The following is a 17,500-nucleotide window of genomic DNA, read 5'->3' as shown; positions in this document are numbered from 1 at the left end:
GATTGATACAGGGCTATGGGGAGGGAACGGGGCAGTGTGATTAGTTTGGGGATTGATACAGGGCTATGGGGAGAGAGCGGGGCTGGGGGATTAGTTTGGGGATTGATACAGGGCTATGGGGAGAGAGCGGGGCAGTGGGATTAGTTTGGGGATTGATACAGGGCTATGGGGTGGGAGCGGGGCAGTGGGATTAGTTTGGGGATTGATACAGGGCTATGGGGAGAGAGCGGGGCTGGGGGATTAGTTTGGGGATTGATACAGGGCTATGGGGAGAGAGCGGGGCTGGGGGATTAGTTTGGGGATTGATACAGGGCTATGGGGAGAGAGCGGGGCAGTGGGATTAGTTTGGGGATTGATACAGGGCTATGGGGAGAGAGCGGGGCAGTGTGATTAGTTTGGGGATTGATACAGGGCGATGGGGAGGGAGCGGGGCAGTGGGATTAGTTTGGGGATTGATACAGGGCTATGGGGAGAGAGCGGGGCAGTGTGATTAGTTTGGGGATTGATACAGGGCTATGGGGAGAGAGCGGGGCTGGGGGATTAGTTTGGGGATTGATACAGGGCTATGGGGAGAGAGCGGGGCAGTGGGATTAGTTTGGGGATTGATACAGGGCTATGGGGAGGGTGCGGGGCAGTGGGATTAGTTTGGGGATTGATACAGGGCTATGGGGAGAGAGCGGGGCAGTGGGATTAGTTTGGGGATTGATACAGGGCTATGGGGAGAGAGCGGGGCAGTGGGATTAGTTTGGGGATTGATACAGGGCTCTGGGGAGAGAGCGGGGCAGTGGGATTAGTTTGGGGATTGATACAGGGCTATGGGGAGAGAGCGGGGCAGTGGGATTAGTTTGGGGATTGATACAGGGCTATGGGGAGGGTGCGGGGCAGTGGGATTAGTTTGGGGATTGATACAGGGCTATGGGGAGAGAGCGGGGCAGTGGGATTAGTTTGGGGATTGATACTGGGCTATGGGGAGAGAGCGGGGCAGTGGGATTAGTTTGGGGATTGATACAGGGCTATGGGGAGAGAGCGGGGGCAGTGGGATTAGTTTGGGGATTGATACAGGGCTATGGGGAGAGAGCGGGGCTGGGGGATTAGTTTGGGGATTGATACAGGGCTATGGGGAGAGAGCGGGGCTGGGGGATTAGTTTGGGGATTGATACAGGGCTATGGGGAGAGAGCGGGGCTGGGGGATTAGTTTGGGGATTGATACAGGGCTATGGGGAGAGAGCGGGGCAGTGGGATTAGTTTGGGGATTGATACTGGGCTATGGGGAGAGAGCGGGGCAGTGGGATTAGTTTGGGGATTGATACAGGGCTATGGGGAGAGAGCGGGGGCAGTGGGATTAGTTTGGGGATTGATACAGGGCTATGGGGAGAGAGCGGGGCTGGGGGATTAGTTTGGGGATTGATACAGGGCTATGGGGAGAGAGTGGGGCAGTGGGATTAGTTTGGGGATTGATACAGGGCTATGGGGAGGGTGCGGGGCAGTGGGATTAGTTCCAGTATCTGGCTGTGACTACCATTGTCTCCGGATCTCTTTGCCAGACTCAGTTACTGTGCGGGCGATGGAGGGAGATGTCAGGGACCGAGAGGAATTGATTCGAGCCACCCAGGGTGTCGATGTGGTCATGCATCTGGCGAGTATTGTCGATATATTTGGCCAGGTTCCTGAAGCAGCAATGGAGGAAGTTAATGTGCAAGGTCAGTGCTAAGGGAGCGCCGCACTGTGTGAGGGTCAGTGCTGAGGGAGCGCCGCACTGTGGGAGGGTCAGTGCTGAGGGAGCGCCGCACTGTGGGAGGGTCAGTGCTGAGGGAGCGCCGCACTGTGGGAGGGTCAGTGCTGAGGGAGCGCCGCACTGTGTGAGGGTCAGTGCTGAGGGAGCGCCGCACTGTGGGAGGGTCAGTGCTGAGGGAGCGCCGCACTGTGTGAGGGTCAGTGCTGAGGGAGCGCCGCACTGTGGGAGGGTCAGTGCTGAGGGAGCGCCGCACTGTGGGAGGGTCAGTGCTGAGGGAGCGCCGCACTGTGGGAGGGTCAGTGCTGAGGGAGCACCGCACTGTGGGAGGATCAGTGCTGAGGGAGCGCCGCACTGTGGGAGGGTCAGTGCTGAGGGAGCGCCGCACTGTGGGAGGGTCAGTGCTAAGGGAGCGCCGCACTGTGGGAGGGTCAGTGCTGAGGGAGCGCCGCACTGTGGGAGGGTCAGTGCTGAGGGAGTGCCGCACTGTGGGAGGGTCAGTGCTGAGGGAGCGCCGCACTGTGGGAGGGTCAGTGCTGAGGGAGCGCCGCACTGTGGGAGGGTCGGTGCTGAGGGAGCGCCGCACTGTGGGAGGGTCAGTGCTGAGGGAGCGCCGCACTGTGGGAGGGTCAGTGCTGAGGGAGTGCCGCACTGTGGGAGGGTCTGTGCTGAGGGAGCGCCGCACTGTGGGAGGGTCAGTGCTGAGGGAGCGCCGCACTGTGGGAGGGTCAGTGCTGAGGGAGCGCCGCACCGTGGGAGGGTCAGTGCTGAGGGAGTGCCGCACTGTGGGACGGTCAGTGCTGAGGGAGCGCCGCACTGTGGGAGGGTCAGTGCTGAGGGAGCGCCGCACTGTGGGAGGGTCGGTGCTGAGGGAGCGCCGCACTGTGGGAGGGTCAGTGCTGAGGGAGCGCCGCACTGTGGGAGGGTCAGTGCTGAGGGAGCGCCGCACTGTGGGAGGGTCGGTGCTGAGGGAGCGCCGCACTGTGGGAGGGTCGGTGCTGAGGGAGTGCCGCACTGTGGGAGAGTTGGTGCTGAGGGAGCGCCGCACTGTGGGAGGGTCAGTGCTGAGGGAGCACCGCACTGTGGGAGGGTCAATGCTGAGGGAGCGCCGCACTGTGGGAGGGTCAGTGCTGAGGGAGTGCCGCACTGTGGGAGGGTCAGTGCTGAGGGAGCGCCGCACTGTGGGAGGGTCAGTGCTGAGGGAGTGCCGCACTGTGGGAGGGTCAATGCTGAGGGAGCGCCGCACTGTGGGAGGGTCAGTGCTGAGGGAGCGCCGCACTGTGGGAGGGTCAGTGCTGAGGGAGCGCCGCACTGTGGGAGGGTCAATGCTGAGGGAGCGCCGCACTGTGGGAGGGTCAGTGCTGAGGGAGCGCCGCACTGTGGGAGGGTCAGTGCTGAGGGAGCGCCGCACTGTGGGAGGGTCAGTGCTGAGGGAGCGCCGCACTGTGGGAGGGTCAGTGCTGAGGGAGCGCTGCACTGTGGGAGGGTCAGTGCTGAGGGAGCGCCGCACTGTGGGAGGGTCAGTGCTGAGGGAGCGCCGCACTGTGGGAGGGTCAGTGCTGAGGGAGCGCCGCACTGTGTGAGGGTCGGTGCTGAGGGAGCGCCGCACTGTGGGAGGGTCAGTGCTGAGGGAGCGCCGCACTGTGGGAGGGTCAGTGCTGAGGGAGCGCCGCACTGTGGGAGGGTCGGTGCTGAGGGAGCGCCGCACTGTGGGAGGGTCGGTGCTGAGGGAGCGCCGCACTGTGGGAGGGTCAGTGCTGAGGGAGCGCCGCACTGTGGGAGGGTCAGTGCTGAGGGAGCGCCGCACTGTGGGAGGGTCAGTGCTAAGGGAGCGCCGCACTGTGGGAGGGTCAGTGCTGAGGGAGCGCCGCACTGTGGGAGGGTCGGTGCTGAGGGAGCGCCGCACTGTGGGAGGATCAGTGCTGAGGGAGCGCCGCACTGTGGGAGGGTCGGTGCTGAGGGAGCGCCGCACTGTGGGAGGGTCGGTGCTGAGGGAGCGCCGCACTGTGGGAGGGTCAGTGCTGAGGGAGCGCCGCACTGTGGGAGGGTCGGTGCTGAGGGAGCGCCGCACTGTGGGAGGGTCAGTGCTGAGGGAGCGCCGCACTGTGGGAGGGTCAGTGCTGAGGGAGCGCCGCACTGTGGGAGGGTCGGTGCTGAGGGAGCGCCGCACTGTGGGAGGGTCAGTGCTGAGGGAGCGCCGCACTGTGGGAGGGTCAGTGCTGAGGGAGCGCCACACTGTGGGAGGGTCAGTGCTGAGGGAGCGCCGCACTGTGGGAGGGTCAGTGCTGAGGGAGTGCCGCACTGTGGGAGGGTCAGTGCTGAGGGAGCGCCGCACTGTGGGAGGTCAGTGCTGAGGGAGCGCCGCACTGTGGGAGGGTCGGTGCTGAGGGAGCGCCGCACTGTGGGAGGGTCAGTGCTAAGGGAGCGCCGCACTGTGGGAGGGTCAGTGCTAAGGGAGCGCCGCACTGTGGGAGGGTCAGTGCTAAGGGAGCGCCGCACTGTGGGAGGGTCAGTGCTGAGGGAGCGCCGCACTGTGGGAGGGTCAGTGCTGAGGGAGCGCCGCACTGTGGGAGGGTCGGTGCTGAGGGAGCGCCGCACTGTGGGAGGGTCAGAGCTGAGGGAGTGCCGCACTGTGGGAGGGTCGGTGCTGAGGGAGCGCCGCACTGTGGGAGGGTCAGTGCTGAGGGAGCGCCGCACTGTGGGAGGGTCAGTGCTAAGGGAGCGCCGCACTGTGGGAGGGTCAGTGCTAAGGGAGCGCCGCACTGTGGGAGGGTCAGTGCTAAGGGAGCGCCGCACTGTGGGAGGGTCAGTGCTAAGGGAGCGCCGCACTGTGGGAGGGTCAGTGCTGAGGGAGCGCCGCACTGTGGGAGGGTCAGTGCTGAGGGAGCGCCGCACTGTGGGAGGGTCGGTGCTGAGGGAGCGCCGCACTGTGGGAGGGTCAGAGCTGAGGGAGTGCCGCACTGTGGGAGGGTCGGTGCTGAGGGAGCGCCGCACTGTGGGAGGGTCGGTGCTGAGGGAGCGCCGCACTGTGGGAGGGTCGGTGCTGAGGGAGCGCCGCACTGTGGGAGGGTCAGTGCTGAGCGAGCGCCGCACTGTGGGAGGGTCAGTGCTGAGGGAGCGCCGCACTGTGGGAGGGTCAGTGCTGAGGGAGCGCCGCACTGTGGGAGGGTCAGTGCTGAGGGAGCGCCGCACTGTGGGAGGGTCAGTGCTGAGGGAGCGCCGCACTGTGGGAGGGTCAGTGCTGAGGGAGTGCCGCACTGTGGGAGGGTCAGTGCTGAGGGAGCACCGCACTGTGGGAGGGTCAGTGCTGAGGGAGTGCCGCACTGTGGGAGGGTCAGTGCTGAGGGAGCGCCGCACTGTGGGAGGGTCAGTGCTGAGGGAGCGCCGCACTGTGGGAGGGTCAGTGCTGAGGGAGCGCCGCACTGTGGGAGGGTCAGTGCTGAGGGAGCGCCGCACTGTGGGAGGGTCAGTGCTGAGGGAGCGCGGCACTGTGGGAGGGTCAGTGCTGAGGGAGCGCCGCACTGTGGGAGGGTCGGTGCTGAGGGAGCGCCGCACTGTGGGAGGGTCAGTGCTGAGGGAGTGCCGCACTGTGGGAGGGTCAGTGCTGAGGGAGCGCCGCACTGTGGGAGGGTCAGTGCTGAGGGAGCGCCGCACTGTGGGAGGGTCAGTGCTGAGGGAGCGCCGCACTGTGGGAGGGTCAGTGCTGAGGGAGCGCCGCACTGTGGGAGGGTCAGTGCTAAGGGAGCGCCGCACTGTGGGAGGGTCAGTGCTAAGGGAGCGCCGCACTGTGGGAGGGTCAGTGCTAAGGGAGCGCCGCACTGTGGGAGGGTCAGTGCTAAGGGAGCGCCGCACTGTGGGAGGGTCAGTGCTGAGGGAGCGCCGCACTGTGGGAGGGTCAGTGCTGAGGGAGCGCCGCACTGTGGGAGGGTCGGTGCTGAGGGAGCGCCGCACTGTGGGAGGGTCAGAGCTGAGGGAGTGCCGCACTGTGGGAGGGTCGGTGCTGAGGGAGCGCCGCACTGTGGGAGGGTCGGTGCTGAGGGAGCGCCGCACTGTGGGAGGGTCGGTGCTGAGGGAGCGCCGCACTGTGGGAGGGTCAGTGCTGAGCGAGCGCCGCACTGTGGGAGGGTCAGTGCTGAGGGAGCGCCGCACTGTGGGAGGGTCAGTGCTGAGGGAGCGCCGCACTGTGGGAGGGTCAGTGCTGAGGGAGCGCCGCACTGTGGGAGGGTCAGTGCTGAGGGAGCGCCGCACTGTGGGAGGGTCAGTGCTGAGGGAGTGCCGCACTGTGGGAGGGTCAGTGCTGAGGGAGCACCGCACTGTGGGAGGGTCGGTGCTGAGGGAGTGCCGCACTGTGGGAGGGTCAGTGCTGAGGGAGCGCCGCACTGTGGGAGGGTCAGTGCTGAGGGAGCGCCGCACTGTGGGAGGGTCAGTGCTGAGGGAGCGCCGCACTGTGGGAGGGTCAGTGCTGAGGGAGCGCCGCACTGTGGGAGGGTCAGTGCTGAGGGAGCGCCGCACTGTGGGAGGGTCAGTGCTGAGGGAGCGCCGCACTGTGGGAGGGTCGGTGCTGAGGGAGCGCCGCACTGTGGGAGGGTCAGTGCTGAGGGAGTGCCGCACTGTGGGAGGGTCAGTGCTGAGGGAGCGCCGCACTGTGGGAGAGTCAGTGCTGAGGGAGCGCCGCACTGTGGGAGGGTCGGTGCTGAGGGAGCGCCGCACTGTGGGAGGGTCAGTGCTGAGGGAGCGCCGCACTGTGGGAGGGTCAGTGCTGAGGGAGCGCCGCACTGTGGGAGGGTCGGTGCTGAGGGAGCGCCGCACTGTGGGAGGGTCAGTGCTGAGGGAGCGCCGCACTGTGGGAGGGTCAGTGCTGAGGGAGCGCCGCACTGTGGGAGAGTCAGTGCTGAGGGAGCGCCGCACTGTTGGAGGGTCAGTGCTGAGGGAGCGCCGCACTGTGGGAGGGTCAGTGCTGAGGGAGCGCCGCACTGTGGGAGGGTCAGGGCTGAGGGAGCGCCGCACTGTGGGAGGGTCAGTGCTGAGGGAGCGCCGCACTGTGGGAGGGTCAGTGCTGAGGGAGCGCCGCACTGTGGGAGGGTCAGTGCTGAGGGAGTGCCGCACTGTGGGAGGGTCGGTGCTGAGGGAGCGCCGCACTGTGGGAGGGTCAGTGCTGAGGGAGCGCCGCACTGTGGGAGGGTCAGTGCTGAGGGAGCGCCGCACTGTGGGAGGGTCAGTGCTGAGGGAGCGCCGCACTGTGGGAGGGTCAGTGTTGAGGGAGCGCCGCACTGTGGGAGGGTCAGTGCTGAGGGAGCGCCGCACTGTGGGAGGGTCAGTGCTGAGGGAGCGCCGCACTGTGGGAGGGTCAGTGCTGAGGGAGCGCCGCACTGTGGGAGGGTCGGTGCTAAGGGAGCGCCGCACTGTGGGAGGGTCGGTGCTGAGGGAGCGCCGCACTGTGGGAGGGTCAGTGCTGAGGGAGCGCCGCACTGTGGGAGGGTCAGTGCTGAGGGAGTGCCGCACTGGGGGAGGGTCAGTGCTGGGGGAGTGCCGCACTGTGGGAGGGTCAGTGCTGAGGGAGCGCCGCACTGTGGGAGGGTCAGTGCTGAGGGAGCGCCGCACTGTGGGAGGGTCAGTGCTGAGGGAGCGCCGCACTGTGGGAGGGTCAGTGCTGAGGGAGCGCCGCACTGTGGGAGGGTCGGTGCTAAGGGAGCGCCGCACTGTGGGAGGGTCGGTGCTGAGGGAGCGCCGCACTGTGGGAGGGTCAGTGCTGAGGGAGCGCCGCACTGTGGGAGGGTCAGTGCTGAGGGAGTGCCGCACTGGGGGAGGGTCAGTGCTGGGGGAGTGCCGCACTGTGGGAGGGTCAGTGCTGAGGGAGCGCCGCACTGTGGGAGGGTCAGTGCTGAGGGAGCGCCGCACTGTGGGAGGGTCAGTGCTGAGGGAGCGCCGCACTGTGGGAGGGTCAGTGCTGAGGGAGCGCCGCACTGTGGGAGGGTCAGTGCTGAGGGAGCGCCGCACTGTGGGAGGGTCGGCGCTGAGGGAGCGCCGCACTGTGGGAGGGTCAGTGCTGAGGGGGCGCCGCACTGTGGGAGGGTCAGTGCTGAGGGAGTGCCGCACTGTGGGAGAGTCAGTGCTGAGGGAGTGCCGCACTGTGGGAGGGTCAGTGCTGAGTGAGTGCCGCACTGTGGGAGGGTCAGTGCTGAGGGAGCGCCGCACTGTGGGAGGGTCAGTGCTGAGGGAGCGCCGCACTGTGGGAGGGTCAGTGCTGAGGGAGCGCCGCACTGTGGGAGCGTCAGTGCTGAGGGAGTGCCGCACTGTGGGGAGGGTCAGTGCTGAGGGAGTGCCGCACTGTGGGAGGGTCAGTGCTGAGGGAGCGCCGCACTGTGGGAGGGTCAGTGCTGAGGGAGCGCGGCACTGTGGGAGGGTCAGTGCTGAGGGAGCGCCGCACTGTGGGAGCGTCAGTGCTGAGGGAGCGCCGCACTGTGGGAGGGTCAGTGCTGAGGGAGCGCCGCACTGTGGGAGGGTTGGTGCTGAGGGAGCGCCGCACTGTCGGAGGGTCAGTGCTGAGGGAGCGCCGCACTGTGGGAGGGTCAGTGCTGAGGGAGCGCCGCACTGTGGGAGGGTCAGTGCTGAGGGAGCGCCGCACTGTGGGAGGGTCAGTGCTGAGGGAGCGCCGCACTGTGGGAGGTTCAGTGCTGAGGGAGCGCCGTACTGTGGGAGGGTCGGTGCTGAGGGAGCGCCGCACTGTGGGAGGGTCGGTGCTGAGGGAGCGCCGCACTGTGGGAGTGTCAGTGCTGAGGGAGCGCCGCACTGTGGGAGGTTCAGTGCTGAGGGAGCGCCGCACTGTGGGAGGGTCAGTGCTGAGGGAGCGCCGCACTGTGGGAGGGTCAGTGCTGAGGGAGCGCCGCACTGTGGGAGGGTCAGTGCTGAGGGAGCGCCGCACTGTGGGAGGGTCAGTGCTGAGGGAGCGCCGCACTGTGGGAGAGTCAGTGCTGAGGGAGCGCCGCACTGTTGGAGGGTCAGTGCTGAGGGAGCGCCGCACTGTGGGAGGGTCAGTGCTGAGGGAGCGCCGCACTGTGGGAGGGTCAGGGCTGAGGGAGCGCCGCACTGTGGGAGGGTCAGAGCTGAGGGAGCGCCGCACTGTGGGAGGGTCAGTGCTGAGGGAGCGCCGCACTGTGGGAGGGTCAGTGCTGAGGGAGTGCCGCACTGTGGGAGGGTCGGTGCTGAGGGAGCGCCGCACTGTGGGAGAGTCAGTGCTGAGGGAGCGCCGCACTGTGGGAGGGTCAGTGCTGAGGGAGCGCCGCACTGTGGGAGAGTCAGTGCTGAGGGAGCGCCGCACTGTGGAGGGTCAGTGCTGAGGGAGCGCCGCACTGTGGGAGGGTCAGTGCTGAGGGAGCGCCGCACTGTGGGAGGGTCAGTGCTGAGGGAGCGCCGCACTGTGGGAGGGTCGGTGCTGAGGGAGCGCCGCACTGTGGGAGGGTCAGTGCTGAGGGAGCGCCGCACTGTGGGAGGGTCAGTGCTGAGGGAGCGCCGCACTGTGGGAGAGTCAGTGCTGAGGGAGCGCCGCACTGTTGGAGGGTCAGTGCTGAGGGAGCGCCGCACTGTGGGAGGGTCAGTGCTGAGGGAGCGCCGCACTGTGGGAGGGTCAGTGCTGAGGGAGCGCCGCACTGTGGGAGGGTCAGTGCTGAGGGAGCGCCGCACTGTGGGAGGGTCAGTGCTGAGGGAGCGCCGCACTGTGGGAGGGTCAGTGCTGAGGGAGCGCCGCACTGTGGGAGGGTCGGTGCTGAGGGAGCGCCGCACTGTGGGAGGGTCAGTGCTGAGGGAGCGCCGCACTGTGGGAGGGTCAGTGCTGAGGGAGCGCCGCACTGTGGGAGGGTCAGTGCTGAGGGAGCGCCGCACTGTGGGAGGGTCAGTGCTGAGGGAGCGCCGCACTGTGGGAGGGTCAGTGCTGAGGGAGCGCCGCACTGTGGGAGGGTCAGTGCTGAGGGAGCGCCGCACTGTGGGAGGGTCAGTGCTGAGGGAGCGCCGCACTGTGGGAGGGTCGGTGCTAAGGGAGCGCCGCACTGTGGGAGGGTCGGTGCTGAGGGAGCGCCGCACTGTGGGAGGGTCAGTGCTGAGGGAGCGCCGCACTGTGGGAGGGTCAGTGCTGAGGGAGTGCCGCACTGGGGGAGGGTCAGTGCTGGGGGAGTGCCGCACTGTGGGAGGGTCAGTGCTGAGGGAGCGCCGCACTGTGGGAGGGTCAGTGCTGAGGGAGCGCCGCACTGTGGGAGGGTCAGTGCTGAGGGAGCGCCGCACTGTGGGAGGGTCAGTGCTGAGGGAGCGCCGCACTGTGGGAGGGTCGGTGCTAAGGGAGCGCCGCACTGTGGGAGGGTCGGTGCTGAGGGAGCGCCGCACTGTGGGAGGGTCAGTGCTGAGGGAGCGCCGCACTGTGGGAGGGTCAGTGCTGAGGGAGTGCCGCACTGGGGGAGGGTCAGTGCTGGGGGAGTGCCGCACTGTGGGAGGGTCAGTGCTGAGGGAGCGCCGCACTGTGGGAGGGTCAGTGCTGAGGGAGCGCCGCACTGTGGGAGGGTCAGTGCTGAGGGAGCGCCGCACTGTGGGAGGGTCAGTGCTGAGGGAGCGCCGCACTGTGGGAGGGTCAGTGCTGAGGGAGCGCCGCACTGTGGGAGGGTCGGCGCTGAGGGAGCGCCGCACTGTGGGAGGGTCAGTGCTGAGGGGGCGCCGCACTGTGGGAGGGTCAGTGCTGAGGGAGTGCCGCACTGTGGGAGAGTCAGTGCTGAGGGAGTGCCGCACTGTGGGAGGGTCAGTGCTGAGTGAGTGCCGCACTGTGGGAGGGTCAGTGCTGAGGGAGCGCCGCACTGTGGGAGGGTCAGTGCTGAGGGAGCGCAGCACTGTGGGAGGGTCAGTGCTGAGGGAGCGCCGCACTGTGGGAGCGTCAGTGCTGAGGGAGTGCCGCACTGTGGGGAGGGTCAGTGCTGAGGGAGTGCCGCACTGTGGGAGGGTCAGTGCTGAGGGAGCGCCGCACTGTGGGAGGGTCAGTGCTGAGGGAGCGCGGCACTGTGGGAGGGTCAGTGCTGAGGGAGCGCCGCACTGTGGGAGCGTCAGTGCTGAGGGAGCGCCGCACTGTGGGAGGGTCAGTGCTGAGGGAGCGCCGCACTGTGGGAGGGTTGGTGCTGAGGGAGCGCCGCACTGTCGGAGGGTCAGTGCTGAGGGAGCGCCGCACTGTGGGAGGGTCAGTGCTGAGGGAGCGCCGCACTGTGGGAGGGTCAGTGCTGAGGGAGCGCCGCACTGTGGGAGGGTCAGTGCTGAGGGAGCGCCGCACTGTGGGAGGTTCAGTGCTGAGGGAGCGCCGTACTGTGGGAGGGTCGGTGCTGAGGGAGCGCCGCACTGTGGGAGGGTCGGTGCTGAGGGAGCGCCGCACTGTGGGAGTGTCAGTGCTGAGGGAGCGCCGCACTGTGGGAGGTTCAGTGCTGAGGGAGCGCCGCACTGTGGGAGGGTCAGTGCTGAGGGAGCGCCGCACTGTGGGAGGGTCAGTGCTGAGGGAGCGCCGCACTGTGGGAGGGTCAGTGCTGAGGGAGCGCCGCACTGTGGGAGGGTCAGTGCTGAGGGAGCGCCGCACTGTGGGAGAGTCAGTGCTGAGGGAGCGCCGCACTGTTGGAGGGTCAGTGCTGAGGGAGCGCCGCACTGTGGGAGGGTCAGTGCTGAGGGAGCGCCGCACTGTGGGAGGGTCAGGGCTGAGGGAGCGCCGCACTGTGGGAGGGTCAGTGCTGAGGGAGCGCCGCACTGTGGGAGGGTCAGTGCTGAGGGAGCGCCGCACTGTGGGAGGGTCAGTGCTGAGGGAGTGCCGCACTGTGGGAGGGTCGGTGCTGAGGGAGCGCCGCACTGTGGGAGGGTCAGTGCTGAGGGAGCGCCGCACTGTGGGAGGGTCAGTGCTGAGGGAGCGCCGCACTGTGGGAGGGTCAGTGCTGAGGGAGCGCCGCACTGTGGGAGGGTCAGTGCTGAGGGAGCGCCGCACTGTGGGAGGGTCAGTGCTGAGGGAGCGCCGCACTGTGGGAGGGTCAGTGCTGAGGGAGCGCCGCACTGTGGGAGGGTCAGTGCTGAGGGAGCGCCGCACTGTGGGAGGGTCGGTGCTAAGGGAGCGCCGCACTGTGGGAGGGTCGGTGCTGAGGGAGCGCCGCACTGTGGGAGGGTCAGTGCTGAGGGAGCGCCGCACTGTGGGAGGGTCAGTGCTGAGGGAGTGCCGCACTGGGGGAGGGTCAGTGCTGGGGGAGTGCCGCACTGTGGGAGGGTCAGTGCTGAGGGAGCGCCGCACTGTGGGAGGGTCAGTGCTGAGGGAGCGCCGCACTGTGGGAGGGTCAGTGCTGAGGGAGCGCCGCACTGTGGGAGGGTCAGTGCTGAGGGAGCGCCGCACTGTGGGAGGGTCGGTGCTAAGGGAGCGCCGCACTGTGGGAGGGTCGGTGCTGAGGGAGCGCCGCACTGTGGGAGGGTCAGTGCTGAGGGAGCGCCGCACTGTGGGAGGGTCAGTGCTGAGGGAGTGCCGCACTGGGGGAGGGTCAGTGCTGGGGGAGTGCCGCACTGTGGGAGGGTCAGTGCTGAGGGAGCGCCGCACTGTGGGAGGGTCAGTGCTGAGGGAGCGCCGCACTGTGGGAGGGTCAGTGCTGAGGGAGCGCCGCACTGTGGGAGGGTCAGTGCTGAGGGAGCGCCGCACTGTGGGAGGGTCAGTGCTGAGGGAGCGCCGCACTGTGGGAGGGTCGGCGCTGAGGGAGCGCCGCACTGTGGGAGGGTCAGTGCTGAGGGGGCGCCGCACTGTGGGAGGGTCAGTGCTGAGGGAGTGCCGCACTGTGGGAGAGTCAGTGCTGAGGGAGTGCCGCACTGTGGGAGGGTCAGTGCTGAGTGAGTGCCGCACTGTGGGAGGGTCAGTGCTGAGGGAGCGCCGCACTGTGGGAGGGTCAGTGCTGAGGGAGCGCAGCACTGTGGGAGGGTCAGTGCTGAGGGAGCGCCGCACTGTGGGAGCGTCAGTGCTGAGGGAGTGCCGCACTGTGGGGAGGGTCAGTGCTGAGGGAGTGCCGCACTGTGGGAGGGTCAGTGCTGAGGGAGCGCCGCACTGTGGGAGGGTCAGTGCTGAGGGAGCGCGGCACTGTGGGAGGGTCAGTGCTGAGGGAGCGCCGCACTGTGGGAGCGTCAGTGCTGAGGGAGCGCCGCACTGTGGGAGGGTCAGTGCTGAGGGAGCGCCGCACTGTGGGAGGGTTGGTGCTGAGGGAGCGCCGCACTGTCGGAGGGTCAGTGCTGAGGGAGCGCCGCACTGTGGGAGGGTCAGTGCTGAGGGAGCGCCGCACTGTGGGAGGGTCAGTGCTGAGGGAGCGCCGCACTGTGGGAGGGTCAGTGCTGAGGGAGCGCCGCACTGTGGGAGGTTCAGTGCTGAGGGAGCGCCGTACTGTGGGAGGGTCGGTGCTGAGGGAGCGCCGCACTGTGGGAGGGTCGGTGCTGAGGGAGCGCCGCACTGTGGGAGTGTCAGTGCTGAGGGAGCGCCGCACTGTGGGAGGTTCAGTGCTGAGGGAGCGCCGCACTGTGGGAGGGTCAGTGCTGAGGGAGCGCCGCACTGTGGGAGGGTCAGTGCTGAGGGAGCGCCGCACTGTGGGAGGGTTGGTGTTGAGGGAGTGCCGCACTGTGGGAGGGTCAGTGCTGAGGGAGCGCCACACTGTGGGAGGGTCAGTGCTGAGGGAGCGCCACACTGTGGGAGGGTCAGTGCTGAGGGAGCGCCGCACTGTGGGAGGGTCAGTGCTGTGGGAGCGCCGCACTGTGGGAGGGTCGGTGCTGAGGGAGCGCCGCACTGTGGGAGGGTCGGTGCTGAGGGAGCGCCGCACTGTGGGAGGGTCAGTGCTGAGGGAGCGCCGCACTGTGGGAGGGTCAGTGCTGAGGGAGTGCTGCACTGTGGGAGGGTCAGTGCTGAGGGAGCGCCGCACTGTGGGAGGGTCGGTGCTGAGGGAGCGCCGCACTGTGGGAGGGTCAGTGCTGAGGGAGCGCCGCACTGTGGGAGGGTCAGTGCTGAGGGAGCGCCGCACTGTGGGAGGGTCAGTGCTGAGGGAGCGCCGCACTGTGGGAGGGTCGGTGCTGAGGGAGCGCCGCACTGTGGGAGGGTCAGTGCTGAGGGAGCGCCGCACTGTGTGAGGGTCAGTGCTGAGGGAGCGCCGCACTGTGGGAGGGTCAGTGCTGAGGGAGCGCCGCACTGTGGGAGGGTCGGTGCTGAGGGAGCGCCGCACTGTGGGAGGGTCAGTGCTGAGGGAGCGCCGCACTGTGGGAGGGTCGGTGCTGAGGGAGCGCCGCACTGTGGGAGGGTCAGTGCTGAGGGAGCGCCGCACTGTGGGAGGGTCGGTGCTGAGGGAGCGCCGCACTGTGGGAGGGTCAGTGCTGAGGGAGCGCCGCACTGTGGGAGGTTCGGTGCTGAGGGAGCGCCGCACTGTGGGAGGGTCAGTGCCGAGGGAGCGCCGCACTGTGGGAGGGTCAGTGCTGAGGGAGCGCCGCACTGTGGGAGGGTCAGTGCTGAGGGAGCGCCGCACTGTGGGAGGGTCAGTGCTGAGGGAGCGCCGCACTGTGGGAGGGGCCGTGCTGAGGGTCGTATTGTGAATAATTCTCTCTCTTTCAGGCACACATCATGTGATTGAGGCTTGCATCGCTAATGGCGTCCGTCGCTGTGTCTACACCAGCAGTATGGAAGTTGTTGGTCCAAACACTCGGCAGGAACCCTTTATACGGTAATTTAGCACTGACCCTCCCACAGTGCGGCGCTCCCTCAGCACTGACCCTCCCACAGTGCGGCGCTCCCTCAGCACTGACCCTCCCACAGTGCGGCGCTCCCTCAGCACTGACCCTCCCACAGTGCGGCGCTCCCTCAGCACTGACCCTCCCACAGTGCGGCGCTCCCTCAGCACTGACCCTCCCACAGTGCGGCGCTCCCTCAGCACTGACCCTCCCACAGTGCGGCACTCCCTCAGCACTGACCCTCCCACAGTGCGGCGCTCCCTCAGCACTGACCCTCCCACAGTGCGGCGCTCCCTCAGCACTGACCCTCCCACAGTGCGGTGCTCCCTCAGCACTGACCCTCCCACAGTGCGGCGCTCCCTCAGCACTGACCCTCCCACAGTGCGGCGCTCCCTCAGCACCGATCCTCCCACAGTGCGGCGCTCCCTCAGCACTGACCCTCCCACAGTGCGGCGCTCCCTCAGCACTGACCCTCCCACAGTGCGGCGCTCCCTCAGCACTGACCCTCCCACAGTGCGGCGCTCCCTCAGCACCGACCCTCCCACAGTGCGGCGCTCCCACAGCACTGACCCTCCCACAGTGCAGCGCTCCCTCAGCACTGACCCTCCCACAGTGCGGCGCTCCCTCAGCATTGACGCTCCCACAGTGCGGCGCTCCCTCAGCACTGACCCTCCCACAGTGCGGCGCTCCCTCAGCACCGACCCTCCCACAGTGCGGCACTCCCTCAGCACCGACCCTCCCACAGTGCGGCGCTCCCTCAGCACTGACCCTCCCGCAGTGCGGCGCTCCCTCAGCACTGACCCTCCCACAGTGCGGCACTCCCTCAGCACCGACCCTCCCACAGTGCGGCGCTCCCTCAGCACCGACCCTCCCACAGTGCGGCACTCCCTCAGCACCGACCCTCCCACAGTGCGGCACTCCCTCAGCACTGACCCTCCCACAGTGCGGCGCTCCCTCAGCACTGACCCTCCCACAGTGCGGCGCTCCCTTAATGTTGAGACTTGGATGAAAGTTTGAGATATTAGACTGAAGTGTGAGCTGTGGGAAGGCCACGGAGACGTCAGACCTCCCTGAGGTGAAGCGAGACTCTGTCCCGTGAGAAGAAGCTGTGTAAATTCCATGTTGTCCTGAGTTTGGGCGCACAAGAGCTGATCTCATCAAACCATTGACAATTCCGAGGGGTTTGATATGGGAATGTTCTTTCCCCATTCTCCGGGGCTGGGAAATCAGGAATATTGTGGGGGAGGCAGTGTGGGGTGGGTTTGCCGGCGGGGGGGGGGAGCAGGTGGGGCCCCAGGCTAAGGCGTCAGCCATTTTGGATTGCGGTGAGGAATCAGGTCTTCACTCGGAGTGGTAAAATCTGGAATTCTGCCACCCAGAGATAGTTTTGAATGACAGAGCAGGCTTGAGGGGCTGAATGGCCTTCACCTGACCCTACTTTACGTGATGTTCTCTTCCTGTCCCGCAGAGGTAACGAGGAAAGCAAATACAACATCCTCCTCGAGGTCCCCTACGCCCGCACAAAGGCAGCTGCCGAGAAAGTGATCCTGGCAGCCAATGGAATGGAGGTGACTGACTTCAACTCGGAAAGGATGATTCCATGGGACTCTCCCATCGTTAGCACAGGTCCCTGACGGAGAGACTCCCTCTTTAACAGGAGTCCCTGACGGAGAGACTCCCTCTTTAACAGGAGTCCCTGACGGAGAGACTCCCTCTGTAACAGGGAGTCCCTGACGGAGAGACTCCCTCTTTAACAGGGGTCCCTGACGGAGAGACTCCCTCTTTAACAGGAGTCCCTGACGGAGAGACTCCCTCTTTAACAGGGAGTCCCTGACAGAGAGACTCCCTCTTTAACAGGGGTCCCTGACGGAGAGACTCCCTCTTTAACAGGGGAGTCCCTGACGGAGAGACTCCCTCTTTAACAGGGGTCCCTGACGGAGAGCCTCTCTCTTTAAGAGGAGTCCCTGACGGAGAGACTCTCTCTTTAACAGGGGTCCCTGACGGAGAGACTCCCTCTTTAACAGGGGAGTCCCTGACGGAGAGACTCCCTCTTCAACAGGGAGTCCCTGACGGAGAGACTCCCTCTTTAACAGGAGTCCCTGACGGAGAGACTCCCTCTTTAACAGGAGCCCCTGACGGAGAGACTCCCTCTTTAACAGGAGTCCCTGACAGAGAGACTCCCTCTTTAACAGGAGTCCCTGACGGAGAGACTCCCTCTTTAACAGGAGTCCCTGACGGAGAGACTCCCTCTTTAACAGGAGTCCCTGACGGAGAGACTCCCTCTTTAACAGGGGAGTCCCTGACGGAGAGACTCCCTCTTTAACAGGGGAGTCCCTGACGGAGAGTCTCCCTCTTTAACAGGGGAGTCCCTGACGGAGGGACTCCCACTTTAACAGGGGAGTCCCTGACGGAGAGACTCCCTCTTTAACAGGGGAGTCCCTGACGGAGAGTCTCCCTCTTTAACAGGGGAGTCCCTGACGGAGGGACTCCCACTTTAACAGGGGAGTCCCTGACGGAGAGACTCCCTCTTTAACAGGGGAGTCCCTGACGGAGAGACTCCCTCTTTAACAGGGGAGTCCCTGACGGAGAGACTCCCTCTTTAACAGGGGAGTCCCTGACGGAGAGACTCCCTCTTTAACAGGGGATCTGACGGAGAGACACCCTCTTTAACAGGGGTCCCTGACGTAGAGACTCCCACTTTAACAGGGGAGTCCCTGACGGAGAGACTCCCTCTTTTATGGGATCCCTGACTGGTACCCGGCCTGGGCTCGGGTCGAGGGATTACCACGGTGACTGGGAGTTGACGGAGCCTGAGCGATAGGTCGGAGATGGGGGAATCATCGCTAAATGGTCTCTCCTGTATTTCTGACCAGGTTTCCGGTGGCGGGAAGCTTTCGACCTGCGCTCTGAGACCGACCGGTATCTACGGTGAGGAATGCTCCTTACTGAGAGGGATTTACCAGAAGGCCTGCAGCTGGGGAGGGCGCCTCTTTCGACTGGTACCTCGGACGGTTCAGTCGGGACGCGTGTATG

The 17,500-nt window shown here is 66.3% G+C and overlaps 1 protein-coding gene across 1 annotated transcript in view; it reads left to right on the top strand.

Annotated features, from left to right (window-relative positions):
• Window positions 1-17,500, top strand: part of LOC144489688 (3 beta-hydroxysteroid dehydrogenase type 7-like) — a 22,765-nt gene that overhangs the window by 2,364 nt on the left and 2,901 nt on the right. Inside the window, exons 2-5 of the mRNA XM_078207544.1 lie at window positions 1,545-1,700; window positions 14,352-14,460; window positions 15,936-16,035; window positions 17,341-17,500. The exon at window positions 17,341-17,500 is cut by the window's right edge and continues 3 nt beyond it. Coding sequence (XP_078063670.1) covers window positions 1,545-1,700; window positions 14,352-14,460; window positions 15,936-16,035; window positions 17,341-17,500 — 525 coding nt within the window. The remainder of the gene's footprint in view (window positions 1-1,544; window positions 1,701-14,351; window positions 14,461-15,935; window positions 16,036-17,340) is intronic.

This window comes from Mustelus asterias, unplaced genomic scaffold, assembly GCF_964213995.1.
Source record: "Mustelus asterias unplaced genomic scaffold, sMusAst1.hap1.1 HAP1_SCAFFOLD_2439, whole genome shotgun sequence".
Taxonomy (NCBI): Eukaryota; Metazoa; Chordata; class Chondrichthyes; order Carcharhiniformes; family Triakidae; genus Mustelus; species Mustelus asterias.
The sequence above is the reverse complement of the archived record's forward strand: the minus strand, read 5'-3'. Positions and strand labels throughout refer to the sequence as shown.